The 16,819-nt window shown below is 41.2% G+C and overlaps 1 protein-coding gene across 22 annotated transcripts in view; it reads right to left on the bottom strand.

The window, feature by feature from the left end:
- Positions 1–16,819, bottom strand: part of LOC308328710 (neurexin-1a) — a gene marked incomplete at its 5' end in the record, with an annotated part of 423,001 nt that overhangs the window by 49,068 nt on the left and 357,114 nt on the right. For 14 of the 22 annotated variants that reach the window (XM_080782790.1, XM_080782779.1, XM_080782794.1 and 11 more), the window contains 2 exons: positions 10,244–10,569; positions 12,156–12,245. In XM_080782790.1, the coding sequence (XP_080638916.1) occupies positions 10,244–10,569; positions 12,156–12,245 (416 nt within the window). The remainder of the gene's footprint in view (positions 1–10,243; positions 10,570–12,155; positions 12,246–16,819) is intronic. The other 8 variants (XM_080782785.1, XM_080782787.1, XM_080782786.1 and 5 more) reach the window with 1 other exon arrangement.

The following is a 16,819-nucleotide window of genomic DNA, read 5'->3' as shown; positions in this document are numbered from 1 at the left end:
AAATTAAAAAGTATGTCATGACATCACAGGTCCTCTCAAATTTTGGGTGACTGCATGGCTCCCCGGCTACAGGGACTTTGAATAAACTGCTCACCAAACAACATGTGTTCTCAACAGAGAGACAAGAAGCAAGCTAGTGGACCATGATTATAAACACAGCCTATTCATGGTCAGGGACATTAAGTGCATCTCCCTTCCCAGAGGCCAAATAGATTGTATGTGTGCTGACCTGAGACAATTCTGTGCAGGCTAGGCTCCCTGTGGGAAACTAGCCACGTAGAACGGAAAGACCACATACACAGATGCGCGTGCAAACACACACACACACACACACACGCGCGCGCGCGCAAACACTCACGCGAGCGCTGTGTGCACACAGAAAAAAAATCCCCACCATGCCTCATTCACCTACATGATGATATTATTCAATTACGTACATCACACATGCAGGCTTTAGTCTGATGACCTTCATCAGCCGCTGTGAACTGGTCTGAAAAGTGAACTCATAAGCAAAGTGTGCCACAAATAGCAGCTCGCAGCTTGCAGATCTGAGCTATTTTCAGTATAAACTAGAAATGCACTATGTCGAGGTGCCAACTTCTACTGCTACTAACTAATGTCTATTACAACCGCTGTTCTAAATCCTTTAGACCCGTTATTGACCTTATACCAACCTTGAAGCGTACCTTAGTTACGTCACTAACAACAGCCAATAAGGGACCATCCTTACCCACCCAACATTGAAACATAATCTTGAAACATAACTTAATTACGTCACCATCAATAGCCAATTAGAGACATGCATACTGTACCATACATACATATACCACTTTCGGTCCAGCGGACCACAATACTTGCTCGCTCTGCTTGCGCAAGTAGTACATTATTATTCTTAGGCTTGACTACGCCTGTTCCCAGCCCAAACTTTAATATTGACACCTGAACACACACAATGAGCAGGCATTTCACCATCTCTTTTTGTAGTACAGTTACTCCCATTACTTATTTATTATTAATCATAAATGAGTTGAAGGATTCGTGACTTATAAAGCCTACAACGACATGACAGCCACAAGCAGGCCATGGGGAATGAACTATAATTGGATCGAAAATTACATCCTGTGCATGCAGGGTGTCGCAGGGTTAAAAGTACTTGCCCACCACCTCAATTCCTCTGCGGTGCTACCGGCACGGCCCGGGCACAAATTAGCGAACACAATTATCCGTGTTCGTGGTTGGAAAGCTCACAGACATAAAAAAGGTAGACGCCTTCTTCGGGAGTAGGCAAGCTTTCCCGAGATTCTTTGCGAAGCAAATCGGAAGCATGAGCGGAAGCCTGCCAGTAGTCACTTCAGTGGCAGCGACGCGCACTCACTTCCGCCTGACTTCCGTCATCGCTCCAATGAACTGCAGCGGCCAGAACCGAAATTATTTTGGGGGGTCCCCAAATTATAAAAAATAAGCAACTGAATTGTTGGAAATTTTTGAGTTTACATAGTACACATAGTGCATGCATAAACTTTTCTTAAAGGAGAATTTCAGACTAAAAGGCTTTCTTACCTTTATTTGTAGTTGTTTCTATCAATAATTGATCAATGTCACCATTGTCCACATAATGTACAGTGTACACTGTACAAGACATTTCAAAAGGGCACATTGCTGTCCAGAGGGCAAAGGTTAGGTGTTCTAGCACCACCTAGTGTCTATCTGTGCACGCCACTGGCCAAATAATTTTCGGGGTTCCCAGCCAAAAATGTTGAGAACCCCTGGTTTAGGGTACCAACAGGTTACAAAGTGGCGCTGTTGATCAGGAACAGAACAGCATGTCTGTTCCTATGACGTTTAGGGTACCAACAGGTGACAAAGTGGCGCTGTTGAGCTTTATATTGTGCACAGGTGCATGCTGGGAAGCTGAGTTTTTAGCAGCCATTACATCGCGCGCACACACACACACACACACACACACACACACACACACACACACACACACACACACACACACACACCTGTATATCACTATATCTATGTCTATATTTAATATCTATGTGTGTTCCACCCTCCTGGTGAAACTCCTCACTGACAGGCGGTAAGAACTAAGAAGTGTCTGGTGAGGTGACTCCATGTGCATTGGAGGAGACATGTGGTTGTCTATGCCTCCCCAGGACCAACTGTGGCTCTTAGCAGCAACAGTGGCCATGCAGTGGCCTGTATACTAGTTCATTGTTCAATGAAATTGTTATGACTAGAAGTTACTATTTGGATCAGTATGTCTAGTTTTTAATATTATTATTTAGCCAGGGTAGTGTACAGAACAAGAAACTGGGGCTACAAGCTCACAACGCGTCACCTCACAACACCTTGTGAGGCCTGTAGATCTGCCATTTTCAAAGAATGTGGAACAATTTTGTAGAAATTTCCTTTTTTATATATATGCCATGCCCAAAATAGAGGCACCCCAGGATCTGATCAAGCCTCATGACGTTAAAGGGGAATACCACTCATTTTCAACATTTCACTATGTCATTAATATACCCTAGACCATACAAGGTACAGTACTGTATATTAATGATTTTTTTTGAAAATGAGTGGAATTCCCCATTGAGTAAGAAGTTACAAGTATACAAATTATCATGTGGATTTCTTCATCGGAGTAAGGCGTCTCTGGGTATATTATGCTATGCATGTTCTTGTACAGTGATTACATTCATTTCCAATTGTTCATGGTTCTGTATCACCGTGTGTGGAATAATGCAAGAAAATCTAATAAAATTCAATTTGATATACCAATCATTAGGTTGCTTCTGCAGTGATTTGTAACACCCTATGGATCTGGAATAAAATTACAGTCTGATATTTTATGTGGATTATATGCTTAAAGTGTAGAGATTCCAGAGAAGTATGTCTTGTATTGCAAGAATTAGATGTGAATGTCCATAGGAGATAATCATTTACTATTTTGGTTCACATTTACAAAGAATAAAATAAAACATATTTCATAGATATTCAGTAGAAATTATCATGCATTTCACAACTTGGATATTGAAGGTATCAAAAGCTAGAGTTTTTAGAGAGTGGATTTACAGTACCACTTGGGAAATGTCCTCAGAGAGAAAATTTGTGATACAACCAATGACTAACCAATGTGCAGATAAGCCTGTTTTAAAGGACTGATATATGTGTAAACTACTATCTATGCCTTAGTGAATAATTAGTTAAGCTGCAAAGAGAGAGCAAAACTATTGTAATGAGTAGAGGTCTGCAACCAGGGCTGGGCCCGACGGGGCCCCAAGGCTGTAGACAGATTAGGGACTGTTTGGGTTTCAGCCTGTTTGTTCACAAACAAAATGTTAAAATGGATTAAAAAAAAAAAATGCTATAACAAATGTTTTACAAAACAGGCCTTAAATCACAATAAATAATGATGCCAGTTATGCAGAAAGAAAATCACAACTGGTAATAACATGGAGCAAGTTTATCTCAGTAGGGTCAGGGTGAACGATTGAAGAGAGGAGGACTCTCTTCAATCTGAAAGTGGATGCATCATGCACTGGCCCGTCTGCCATAACAGACCTTTTAAGATCAATCAACAGACTGTTTCGTTTTTTCAGATCATTCAGTTCACCACACAAAGCCATAGAAACGACCTGTTTTATTAAGCACTAGCCATGTATTTCAAACTCAACTCTAATCGCTTTACTTTGTTTTTCAGTATTTATGTCACCTTTTGGTTATTGCCTCAGCCTGCTTGGAACGCCAACAGAGGCGTTACCATGAAAGACACCTACAGTAGGTACTCCTGTTGTCCAATGGAAAAGCACAAAAGATAGAAGTATAGAGTCATGTTATCTGGCCTAAAGCTAAATCATACTGTATTAGATCTCAAACACCATTATCTGATTTTGGTGGTCAAGGGTCAAGGTCGGTAATGTGCCACATAGCTCAGCTATACACACCTCTATAGGTTTGAAGTGGAGGAAAGCACATTTACTCCAGTACTGTACTTTAAGTACAATTTTGAGGTACTATTTATTCAATGTGTACTTCTACTACACTATATCAGAGGCATATATTGTACTTTTTACTTTTACTTGAGTCACAAGTTATTTTGCAGATTTTGATTATTATTACAAAATGTACATACACTTAAACCCTTATGTTACACTTGGGCAATTCAAAAATTGACAATCTACATCTACAACCTCACAACGTGTTGTGACTTGAGCTCGCATATATGCTATATTTGAAAGATTGACACATTAAAATAACTAGAGCGGTGCCCGTTGGAGCCTCTACAGCGGTGCCCGTTGGGCAATGGCCTACTTGGAACGATGCAAGTTGGAAATTGATGCCCCACCCAGATATTTTGTCTGTGCCCCTTTTATGCCCATACAGTATATGGAGTTCTTTGTCAGTCTATGCAGACGTCAGAATAATGTCAGAACAGGCGAGCTCCATATATGGACACTGGGCAGGGGCCCTGTCCTGAGCCCGGGCAGAGGCCTTTTTGGGGCGGTTCTGGACCACCGTGGGACTCGACACCGGGCACTGCACCCCCTGTGGTGGTGTGGAACGCGTGTGTTGAATTTGAAGTCGGTGGGGCGAACGGTTCTCGAGTTACGTGCACGGATTACAGACTTACAGAGACTTGGTGCATGCATGTATAGTTAGATGAGTAGGCCTACTCTACTTTTACTTTTGGTACTTGTATTTTGACACCAATATACTTTTGTACTTTTACTCAACAAAATTTTGGAATACAGGACCTTTACTTACTGAGTATTTCTACATTGTGGCATAAATACTTTTACTCAAGTAAAAGAAAAAACAAAATTGTACTTCTTCCACCTTCTTCCATCTATTTTTCATTAAGATTCCAACACAAAAGGCTTAATGTACAGTACATGCATGCTGGGTCTCCATCAGTTAATTTGTAAACCCACAGTGACATATGGCACTGTTCTGATGAAGTGTTACTTCAAAATGTCATTCAAACCACTGTGCTATTACCCAGAAGGCATATAATGCCCATTACTCAGTCCATCTGTTTGGTAAGAAAGCAATTTAGAGTTCAATGTTCCACAAAGATCCATTTTGTTTCTGTAACAACATACTGGCCAAACGGGATGCGCCCGGATTCAAACCTCTACACTCCACAGTGGTCGACGGGGACTTTAGCCCTGCACTACCCGTGTAATTGTTTATGTATTCTACCTGACATGGTATGAAGGTAACTAATATAACTTGAACCCCAGCTTGTAGATCTGCTAATCTTTGATGAAGAGATTAGGTTAAACCAAAAAAAGAAAGAAAAAAAAGTACAACTGAGGTCCGTTTTACAATGAATATAGGTTCATCAGCAACCGGTTAACATCAGCTGCATCCAAACCATTTCTATGTTAGCAGCCTAAAGGGCTAAATGTCATCTAGATTGTTGTCTGCATGAAAACGGCCTCTAATGATATTCATTCCTTTTTTAAAGGAAGCTTCGGGGCCCAATGTGGATGTATTTGACATCACCATGTTGAAAGAAGAGATATGTGGGGTGGAAACTGGAAAGAAACTAGTGGAAAGAATGAAGTTGACATGCAAGATGAGTGATAAACCAGATCAGAACCTACAGTACTGTATTATGCTCCGATTAGATCTGTCCCAAATGTATGTGGCAAGTGCATTGAGCCATTAGCATGTTTTTGTGCGTGCCAAAGCATTTCAGACTGACTGATATGTCTGATTCCAGAAGAGCAGGTCACATACAATATGTCCTGTGTAGCTCAATGGGTACCAACACTTTGTCTATAGGCCTATTGATTCCTACTCAGGCGATCCATACTATAATTGTAGCACTCATGGCACTGAGAGGCGCTCTGGATTAAAGTGTCAATCAAATGGAATACAAATGCGGCCATTATAGCTGCAATGTGAAAGTAATGTAAGAGCACAAGACTGGCTGCCCCGCTAGCCTCAGGTCTCAAATGATTTGTCTGAAAAGTTACGGTTTAGCTCTATTTGCAGCGAATGGAATTAAAGCTGCAATCTGTGTATAATGTCCTCACTCTCCCCATGTCCCCTAGGCTAGGGTAGGTACCCTCACATGTTCTCCACGTGTCCCCTAGGGTAGGTACCCTCACATGTTCTCCACGTGTCCCCTAGGGTAGGTAGGTACCCTCACATGTAATCCCCGTCTCCCCTAGCCCTAAGGTTGGTACCCTAACTTGTTCTCCCCGTGTCTCCTAGGGTAGGTACTGGTACCATGACAAACGAAACATGCCGTAATCCTGGTCTCTAAACTGCCTCCACCTGTTGGTGGCACTACAACAGGCCAATGTGAAAAGAGTGAGATATGTTCCTCAGCCTAGTAGGAAAGTCTGTGAAATATTTCACGTAAATTGCATGCTGCGTTCATGATTTGAGGCCTTTTGTTCAAAACGGGCCAATCCTGCAAACTTTTAAAGCCAATATCAACAAATGTGTTTTACAAAAGCCCGCCTCCTGGTGGCGCCATAACAGGCCATTTTGGGAAATGTGTTCATCAATGGCATCCAGGGAGTGTGTGTGCAAAATTTGGCATCGGGTTAACGGTGCCGGAGATTAGCTGTACACAGACGGGTGGACGGGCGGACACACAGATGGACGGACAAACACACGGACACACACACACACACACACACACACACACACACACACACACACACACGGACGGACGGACGGACGGAGTGCAAAACATACTCTCTTCCCATGCCTTCGGCCTGGTGGAGACAAAAAGAGGGAATCCACCCTTGGCCATACAAATTTGGTGGAAAAAAATATGTAAAAAAAGATATGTAAAAATAAACAGCCTGCACTCCACTGCTAGTGTGGGATAAGCTAGTGTGAGGAGGAATAGATGGCTAGCTATACACTAATCACAAACTTTGCATCAACTACTAACTATTGCATCATTATGGTGTGAGAAATGTTGTGGGCTAAGCATAAGCATGCTCTAAGTGCAGGTGTGATGCCAGGAAATTATAGGTTAAGTTTATTTTTCTCCATCTACTTAAAAATAGGTTAAGTAGATGATATACCGTGAATATATGGCCCACCCGCTGCGTGCGAGCACATTATTATTACTGTAGGTATAATTTGCTGATGCGCTGACTAAGCAGAATGTATACACAGCAGAATCCGGTGTGAATGTCAACACTTTCAATCTGGTGTCTCTTTCTTGCGCATGTCATTATAATCTAGGTAAAAATTTAAAAATAACAAATAAAAACAATATGGTTTAGGAAAGTAAAAGTATGTCACAGAGGTTTGTGGCAAGACAAAGCAGTAGCCAATCATCAGCTCACTGTGGTCTGAACTACTGGACTAGGCGTGGACATGGACTAGGCTTTCACACAAACGTGATGTGGATGTTTCCTACAGATCCATTTAGATTAGTGGAAAACCACTATCACTGTTATGGACTATCATTATGAAATCCCCAAAGAGAAATGAACTCACAAGTTGTATGAATGTATTAATTCATAATACATTTGTACCTAACAAGTGTAACAAAATAATTTAACCATATGTATAAACAGCAAACACAGTCAAACACTCAGTCGAAAAAGGGATAGCACCCACAAAAGTCCTTGCGATCTTGTTTCCATTTAGGCCCTAAATTCACGAGTTGTTCAACTACACATTCACATCCTAGTACCCATTTAACTCAGAGAATGTAGAAAATGTTACATTTATTACAGGACAGGAACCCCTTTTCGTGCTTTAAGCATTATGTTCTACTTTAGCTATTGAAAAATAGCAGATCTACAAGGTCATAGCGCAGCACTCGGTGCCACGCTACGAACTTGTAGATCTGCTATTTTTTTTAATCGTGAAAATGTTGGCGCAAATCTTTGAATATATTGAATATTTCAGAGCAAACGTTCTTAACTCAAATGGGGGGGTGGGCTCTGGAACAACATATTTTCAGATGGGGGGGTCCGCGGCCAATTAGATATATTTGTGGGGGTCCTTGACATGAAAATGTTTGAGAACCACTGACATAGAAAGAATCCGTTCTCAGGTCTAAAAGGGTTGAAACTGAGGATCTTACAGTGTACTAATGATGTGTCAGGGGCCGGGCCAGGGGTGGTCATAGCTGAGTGGGTAGAGGCCAGGGCTGTCCTTCGGCCCGACCCTGACCAGCACGCCCAGTCTACATATTGACAGTGGTGGAAAAATTACTCAGATGTTTTAAGTAAGTAAAGGTATCAATACCACAATGTAGAACTACTCTGTTACAAGTAAAAGACTGGAATTCAACATTTACTCGAGTAAAAGTACTAAAGTATTGGTATAAAAATTTACTTACAGTACAAAAATAGAAAGTACTCATTGTGCAGAATGTCCAATTTCGAGTTTTCAAATGTTTAAGCTTACAATGCGCACGCCGCTTGTAAATTACTTGTTTTGTAATAATAATCAAAATCTAAAAAGTTTCTAGTAGCTAAAGTTTTCAAATAAATGTACTGGAGTAAAAGTAAGTAAGTACAAATAACTCAACATTGTAGTGCAGTACTTAAGTAAATGTACTTAGTTACTTTATACCACTGCATATTGAAGAGTCCCTGAGCAAGACACTCATATAACCTCAACAGCTCCCCCCAGTTTGCTGAGCCATCTGAACAGCCATCTGGGTTGTTTCCACTAAATACTCCCCTATACTGATAGAATGCATTCTGCTAGAGCAGGGGTTCCCAAACTGTGGTGTGTGCAGTGTGCACCCCATGTGGTGCGAGACCGACCTCTAGGGGGTGGGTGACATGAAAAGAGTAACGGTGGTTTTATGGTGTTATTTAACACAAACGGCAAAATCCGGTAAACCACTATTGTAAGGACTCTAAGGAGATGTATAGAGCAGCCATGGGAGTATACACCGGTTGCATGTCTCTCAGTGCAGTGACATTCTGTGATTATTTGCCATAATCATATTTAAAAAATCACACCCGTTTGAAGTGAGGGGCGCTTTTATCATTGTACATCATGTATCATCTCATACTGGCCAGTGGCCAATCAGAATGCCTGTTGCCACAAATTCCGTCATATTTGACATTTGACCTAATTTCTCCGATGGCAAATATGAGACGTGTTGGGACAAGATTTACGTCATCTTTGGCGGACATTTGACCTCATTTCTTCTTTCATTGTCAATGGCAAATATTGAGACGTGTGGGGACAAAAGCTGTATATAGCGCCCCTCAAAAAATGTATCATTTTCGGCCAAATACAAATACTTTGGGGCGTCAGCTAGGTCAGGAGGTAACAGGTGGTGCACGGCCCAAAAAGTTTGGGGACTGCTGTGCTAGAGAAATAAGCAACCAGGTATATGAAAACAAGCCCAAAAGAAGCAACTAGGCCACATGAGCACGTTAAACTATATACGTTGGCGATTTGAAAATAGCCGATCCAAAAGCTCACAGCGCGTAGATCTGCAATTTTAAAAATATATATTGAGGGGAAAGAAAGTGCAAAATGTGGAACATTTTGGAAACACAAATCCCGTACGGGGGTACGGGGGTCCTAATCTTACTCCTAATCCGCTCCGCATGGATTAGGACACATTGCGATGCCACTGCCGGAAACACTCCTCACATTAGGAGGCAAAACCTGCAACTACCAATATTTACAAGCGACTTTACAGAAGAAATAAAACAAGCCCAAATTCGCTTACAACAGTGGTTTTCAACCAGTGGTACGGGGACCACCAGTGGTCCTTGAGGGTGTTCCAGGTGGTCTCCATGCTAAATGATGGAGTTCTGGTAACAAATGGAAGGACCAGCTTATATATCTTTAACCCTTATATATCTTTAACTCTTCAGCGTAAAATTAAACCAAATGGACCCTTACGGCCCTTGCATTTGGTTTCATTTTACGCTCTCAAGAGTTAAACTACCGTATTGTTAAACATCTACATTACTTATAATTTACAAGAAGTCTACAGTACACCTTTAGAGAATGTAAAATAATTGTCATTTTGATCGTTTGCCTGTCATCTACAGCATGGAATTGTGGACCAAATCATATTGAATGACAACTACGTATATTCTACGTGTTGGATCTGAGAGGCTTAAATATCATCAAATGGTGGTTCCGTGGCTCAAATGCCAAATAAATAATGGGCCTTGATCTTGAAAAGGGTTGAAAACCACTGGCTTATAGCCACAACAAGCAGACACGGCAACGCTGACAGAAGGAGAAGGCGAGCGTCTCTCCCTACCTGCTGAGGCTCTCGCGGGGTGGTCTGCTTGACGCGTCTGCTGGCCGCCGTGGTGGTGGTGATCTCCATGATGGAGGTGGACGTTTCCGAGCGGTTGTTGGCTGTGGCGCTCGACTGCGGCGTGATGGAGGAGGAAGGCGAGTCGCCGACCAGCCGCACGCTGCCCTGGACCTTGATGTTGGGGTCCCCCTCCACGGCCATGTTGAACACCTTCAGGCCGTTGTAGTAGAGGCCCGAGAGCTGGCCCTGAAAGGATCGGCTCCGGTCTCGCTCCCAGCCGCCGATCTGTATAGTGGTTTGGCTGTTGAAGATCGTGAGCTGGCGCCCTGCGGGAAAACAGCGTTACGTATATACGGGTATTGTTGAAATGCGGACTCCGCCGCTTTTTACATAACAGACAAAGATAAAAAGACAGAAAGACAGATTATTTACCCGGCGACTAATGAGACCAATAAATTACCCGTTGCTAGAAGCAACCCCTGGTAATTTATTGCAGTTATAATGATGGGATGCCTATTAGAAAGCAGATTCAACGAAAATATATAGATGCGGAATAAAGAAAATATTTTAAAATCAAAGCAGCTTTGCTAAAAGGTCAGTCAACCAACTTAGGACTTCCATTCCAAGAGGTATGCCATTTAAGGGATACATGCACGAGATTATTACACATCAAAGGAAAATAAAATCCTGAATGAGTAATATAAATTAACAATTTGCCTGTAAGTCATGCAGACACCATGATATGTGCTGTCACCAAATACTAATAATAATCACAAATAAAAAGAAAAAGATGAACAAACACAAACAAATACATCAAATAAAAAGAAAATAAATACATGCATTTATGAAATAAATAAATAAATAAATAAATAAATAAATAAATAAATAAATAAATAAATAAATAAATAAATAAATAAATAAATAAATAAATAAATAAATGAATAAATGAATGAATGAATGAATGAATGAATGAATGAATGAATGAATGTAAGTCACCAAAATGTGCAACATCCATATATCAATGCGGGAGTGGCGCAACAATGCAGCACTGGTGCTGCATTGCTAAGTATAAAAAGTGGTACTTCTAAAGTAAATGGCTGCATCTGTATTTCAATGAGGCTGTCCTAAAAAGCAATTACGCATGCAGCCTTTTAGCAAGAGCAACCAAGGAAAAGCAAACTTAAAAGAAATATGGTTGGGTGTAAGACAAAAAAAAAACATGTACTGTATATATTATTATATGAGAACATTAAAAGGTCAAACACAAACATAACAAAATAATGATAGGGATCATTATACACATTTAAGTAGAAATACAAATTAGTTGTTGAAAAACAATGCATGCACTCAGAATTTTGTTTTATGATGCAGTTCTTTAATCTAAATCCCTGGCCATATTTACTATTTCTGTTAAAGGGACTTCAAATTCCGATGCCAATTCAATATTACACTCTATTTATCATTGCTAGCCATTTAATCAAACTGATCAAATGATCAATCTAAAATAAGAACATACCAAGTATAGTGTATGTGTTTCAAATAACACAGAGAATATCAACTATACTGGAGGATTTATCTTGGATCTTTTACATTTCTCATTTAGATGTTTACTGGAACAATAATTTATAGTCAATTTAACCATGTTGATATTACTTCAGGAAGTCGATTTATATTTATATTTACAGTCCCTTTAACCTGAAGTTGACAGAAAACACGTATTAAAACATCTATCAAATGAATGCATATTATTATGAAATGTACTGTACACAGCACTACAAATTACATTTAACTATTCAAATCCTTTTGTTTGATTTAGTTTTACTGAAACTTTATTTTTTTAAGTTTATTATTTACAAAGTATTACTTGGTTATTAGCAAATTATTTTATTTGAAATTTTAATCAGTCTTTTACCTTTGTCGAGTAGCCATTCGTCAACTACTCGACCAAGTCGATATGGGATTCGCTGTCTAGCAATCGCCAGGCGTTCGTTATCAATGTTGCCTTTAAAGTTTAAAGAGAGATTTCATTGGTTACAATCTGTAAGGTCAGAGGTTATATCATACTTAATGCTGGATCTATACAACTGCACAAGCTTTTTGTAGGGTTTAAAATTTAAAAAAACAATGTTAACTAAAACATTATTTGAACAATCTTTACTCAAGCATTTTATTTTATTTTAGCCAACAAATTATTCCTATATTAATTGTAAACTGGCACGCATATATTTCATCTAGGTTAAAAGACAAATTTATACATTTCCATAACATACTTCTTACCCAATGACCCAACCCATTTCTTTGTTTTTAACTGGCTTTTAAACTAGTTATGTACATTTTCAAATGTAAAATCATTAAAAAATGTATAGTTAAATCAACCTTTTATGGTTTAACGGAGAAAAAAAGTCATCTATTACAAATATTACAAATGCCCAACCCCTTTATCAACAGACTAATTGGAAGGAAATAATTAGTTAATTTAAACAACAACAACCATTCCCATTATACATTCAAAGCATCTAGTCATACAGTATATAACTACAGTCATATAGCATATAAGTATACACATTGTTGCACAAATAATAAAACAGGGCAAAAGCTTTGACTAAAGCTATAAGGCTTCAAGGTACAAGAACAAAAAGCATGAGTCCAACTGGCTACACAATACATAATGGAGAACTCTTCCAGCTGGACTATACAGCAAGAACATGTTTTGATGGGGTCAAAATCCATGGCAAAGAATTGGTTTGACTGTATTCTAAGAGCAAAGCAAAGGAATTACTGAAAAAAAGAGAGAAGGTCAGCAGCAACATAGACTCTTAAGATTGGAGCGAGTCTTTGGCATTGATGAGGGCAATCTCCCACATCACCCCTTTGCTCGTCATGTGCCAATCTCCCTTCCAGAAAAGATTTCTTCCAGGACCGATTCACTGTGTCTGAGAGTTCTTCTCCCTGCTATTGTCTTCAGAGATTGAATTCTAGTCGCCTCCATTCTCCTGGCAGATTGACAAAGTTTGTCACATCAACTATATTAATTCTGTTCTGGCAGATGAAAGACCAGGAGGTTAACTGTGATTGTGTAGAGAGGAGCGGGGAGAGGAAATGATAGAGGGGTTATTAGAGGACGACACAGCACCGTGATGCATAGCTAGTCTGATGGAACAGAAAAAAAGAAGGGACAGAGAAGAGGAAGTTTAATCCCGTCACACTAAAAAAAAAGCATCAGATTGCTCACTCTTTCCTTCCTTTAACCTTGTTAGCCAGGTTTTAAATCAACACTAGGACACAATAAATCATTTTCAGCCCTATTTTGGACAATCGTTTGGCAAAATGGTTAATTAAAATAGCATTGTGTTGTGAGCATTTATAATTTTAGATCACTTATTTACGGTATTTGTTGTATGCCGAAGAAAGGCTTAAGTGGATAATCTTGATATGGAGTGATGGTTTGATGTGACAACTAGTACAGTATACTACTGTATGCAAGTCTTGCTCTGGGTGCCCAAAATACAACTTTTAAAATGAATGTTTTCCAATGTGATGACATCAGAAATGCAGTCATTCAGAGGAAAGTGGAACTCAAATGATTCGTCTAAAGGTCATACAGTATTTGAGGATGCCTTTTTATGGAAGATACACAGTTTAAAGATTTACATGATGCAACCCCGAAAGGAACCCATTACTAAGATGCTCTTAGTAATGTGAAGAAACAGGAAAGTGAGTCAGTTCCATCGTCATCTTGAAATAATTTAGATTTAGAAGGAAAAGGGGCCATTATCTTTTTGTGCTGCAGACACTTCACTTAAAAATAACTATGACTCAGTAATGCTGTGATAACAGTAATGCTCCAACACTGACATGTCTTTTAAACCGGTGGTTCCCAAAGTGGGATCCGGGGACCCCCAGGGGTCCTTGAGGGAGTTCCAGGGGGTTCCCAGCTAAATGATAGTTTGGAACCGAATGGACACTTATGGGTCTGTAACTCTGAGAGTGTACAACTCTTTGTACACTCTCAAAATTAACACTGATTTTACAATATAAATTGGGGGTCCCAGAGATAGACATTAAATGTGGGTCCGTAGACTAATGCATGTCAAATTGGGGGTCCTTGACATTAAAGGGGTTGAGAATCACTGCTACAGCCGTAAAAATCTTCTCTTATGGGGGTCCCTGGCATATGTTTTCAAATGGGGGTCCTCAGACTAATTAGTGTAAATGTGGGGGTCCTTGGCGTTAAAACAAATAAACTAAAAAGTGGTTTAAACCCTGTTGCATTCTATGAAATAAACCTCTACTGCAGACTTTGACAGCACAGGCAGGTGAAGGGGGGAAAATTGCTACATGAAATGGATCACTGACGATTCTCTTCATCCATTTGCCTGTCACAGGGTGGCCATGTTGATTATGTCACCTCTTCTGCCCATGAAGGAGGGCAATGGCCGTGCGCTACTGCTCTGACAGCTCATTTGAAGATAGGTCAGCGTCAAACTGGGCTCTGGAGAGCAGGGAGCCTACGGCTGTTGGGAGGACAGTGATGACATACTGTACAGACTGGCCAAGACAATAGCGTAAAAAAAGGGAGAGACTGAGGTCTCTTTTTGCTTTGCACTTTTGCGCATTTTGCGCATTTGCGCATGCTCAACAGCTCGGCAGCTGCCTTGATATTTGCATGTTAGTGCATGAGGTGGTAATCTAAAATTGGGATAGGCTATTTCAAATAATTTCGAAATGTGTCAACATGCTGCCGGGGCACGTTGTGGGAGTGCAATCCTAACCACATGAATCCCAATGTCACAATTCTGAGGCAAGCATTCGGCAAAAGTAGCATACTGTATATCTTGCAGCTGTGAACTTGTATATCAGACATTTTCGGCAAAGAGATTTGGTGAAGGGGGGGAGCGTACCAAGTGCAGAGCCTTGGGGGACCCCGGTCAACAAAGTACAGTACAGTATAGGGCTTACTGTAAGTAGACTGGGCACAGTGGGCAGCTTGTTAAAATGAGGCAAGGCCACACAAGGCCAATGTACTGACAGCGACACAGATGGATAGACAATCGGATAGAGACGGACAGTGAGGCACGTGCACACGCACACGACGTGCACACGCACACGTGCACACAGACACACTTGTGCAGGCATCGACACCAATGGGTTGACTGCACTCTAGCAGAGGCAATGAATGAATAAATGCAGACAATAAGCCTTGGCCTAAACCAACGTTTGTCATTGCGGGCATAATGCCACAAACACGCTATTGTGTAAAAACGCTATAATTCAAAAACAGGAGGGCAGCTATTTATCTTTTCAGCTATGGATCCTATGGTCTACTCGCCTATTTTTATGGCCTGCAGGTTAATTAAGTGTGGATATAATCGGGCCTGATCGTGTATTGATCCCCGCTGAGGAACGTTAAGAGTGCGAAACAATGCTATCCCATGGGGCCCTGAATGCCGCAGTAGGACCCATTCATTGTGACGGCTGTGAGCAGAACCGCTGGCCACCGGTTGGTATGGGACAGGGGGTCTGGCTTATCTCCTCTGCCAGACAGCGGCCTTTCAGCTGAGCCGTCCCTGGCCTGCCCTCCTCGCTCCTTGTTTTATTTTTGGTTAATAAAGTGGTCCGATAAGGCAGGAGCTTTATCTCATTACAAGCCCTCGGACACTACCATTCCACATGCATTAAATGAACACATATGCAAACGTCCGCCGTTAATGCGGCAGGGAGAATTGGGGAGGACGAAACGAGACAAATATTGCCATTCTTTTTGTGTTATTCGCTCACTCTTTCATCTTCTACTTTGGCAGAGAAAACCGCTGCGCCTTTTTCTTTTCTCTATTTTCTTTTTTTTGCTGCTGGTGGCTGGTTGGTCACTCAACAGACTAAATGGGCTCATGAACAGAATTAAGTGGAAAGCCGTGTGGTTAGAATAATACCGTGGCGTATATACGGCCATGTGGATGGCAGCGCTCCAATCCATGAGATGATTCATTAGAGCCACGGCTAAAGGACCTCGGACAAAAACATCTCTCCATAGCCCAGAAATCAGACTCATAACTGCAAGGTGGGAGACAGGAAAAGAAAAAAAAGAAAAAAAATAGCTGTCAGGTCCAAACCATTCACGTGGTGCTGGTGTGTGTGTGTGTGTGTGTGTGTGTGTGTGTGTGTGTGTGTGTGGGGGGGGGGGGGGTGTAGAGAAAGAGCAGGTCCACAGAGCTGAGAGGAGCGGAGTGAGCCAGAGATAGAGCTCCCTCGCTCTGTAAGTGCATCACGCTCCGATAACAGTAACGTTAGCAGAACAAGGCCAGGGCCTCCTCCATTATCTTCGTGTGCAGCGCTCTTTCATTGGGTGATCCGGCAGTGTGTACCGCACTGCACCCCTACGGGCCTGGCAGAGCATCATTGTGATGGTATTACTTCCATGGCCAGGACTCAGGAGAAGGGCTGATTTTTTTTTGTAGCTGTCCAGCCTTTTGTGTCGGAATAAAAGGAAGGACGAGAGTGGGGGGGGGGGGGGGAAGAGGAGAGAGGGAGAACTGGTGGCTACAATAAAGGCAAAGCTACTCCAGAGCCTGCGCTCTG

The sequence above is a fragment of the Protomyctophum bolini genome (genome assembly GCF_963924005.1).
Source record: "Protomyctophum bolini genome assembly, chromosome: 14".
Classification (NCBI taxonomy): domain Eukaryota; kingdom Metazoa; phylum Chordata; class Actinopteri; order Myctophiformes; family Myctophidae; genus Protomyctophum; species Protomyctophum bolini.
The sequence above is the reverse complement of the archived record's forward strand: the minus strand, read 5'-3'. Positions and strand labels throughout refer to the sequence as shown.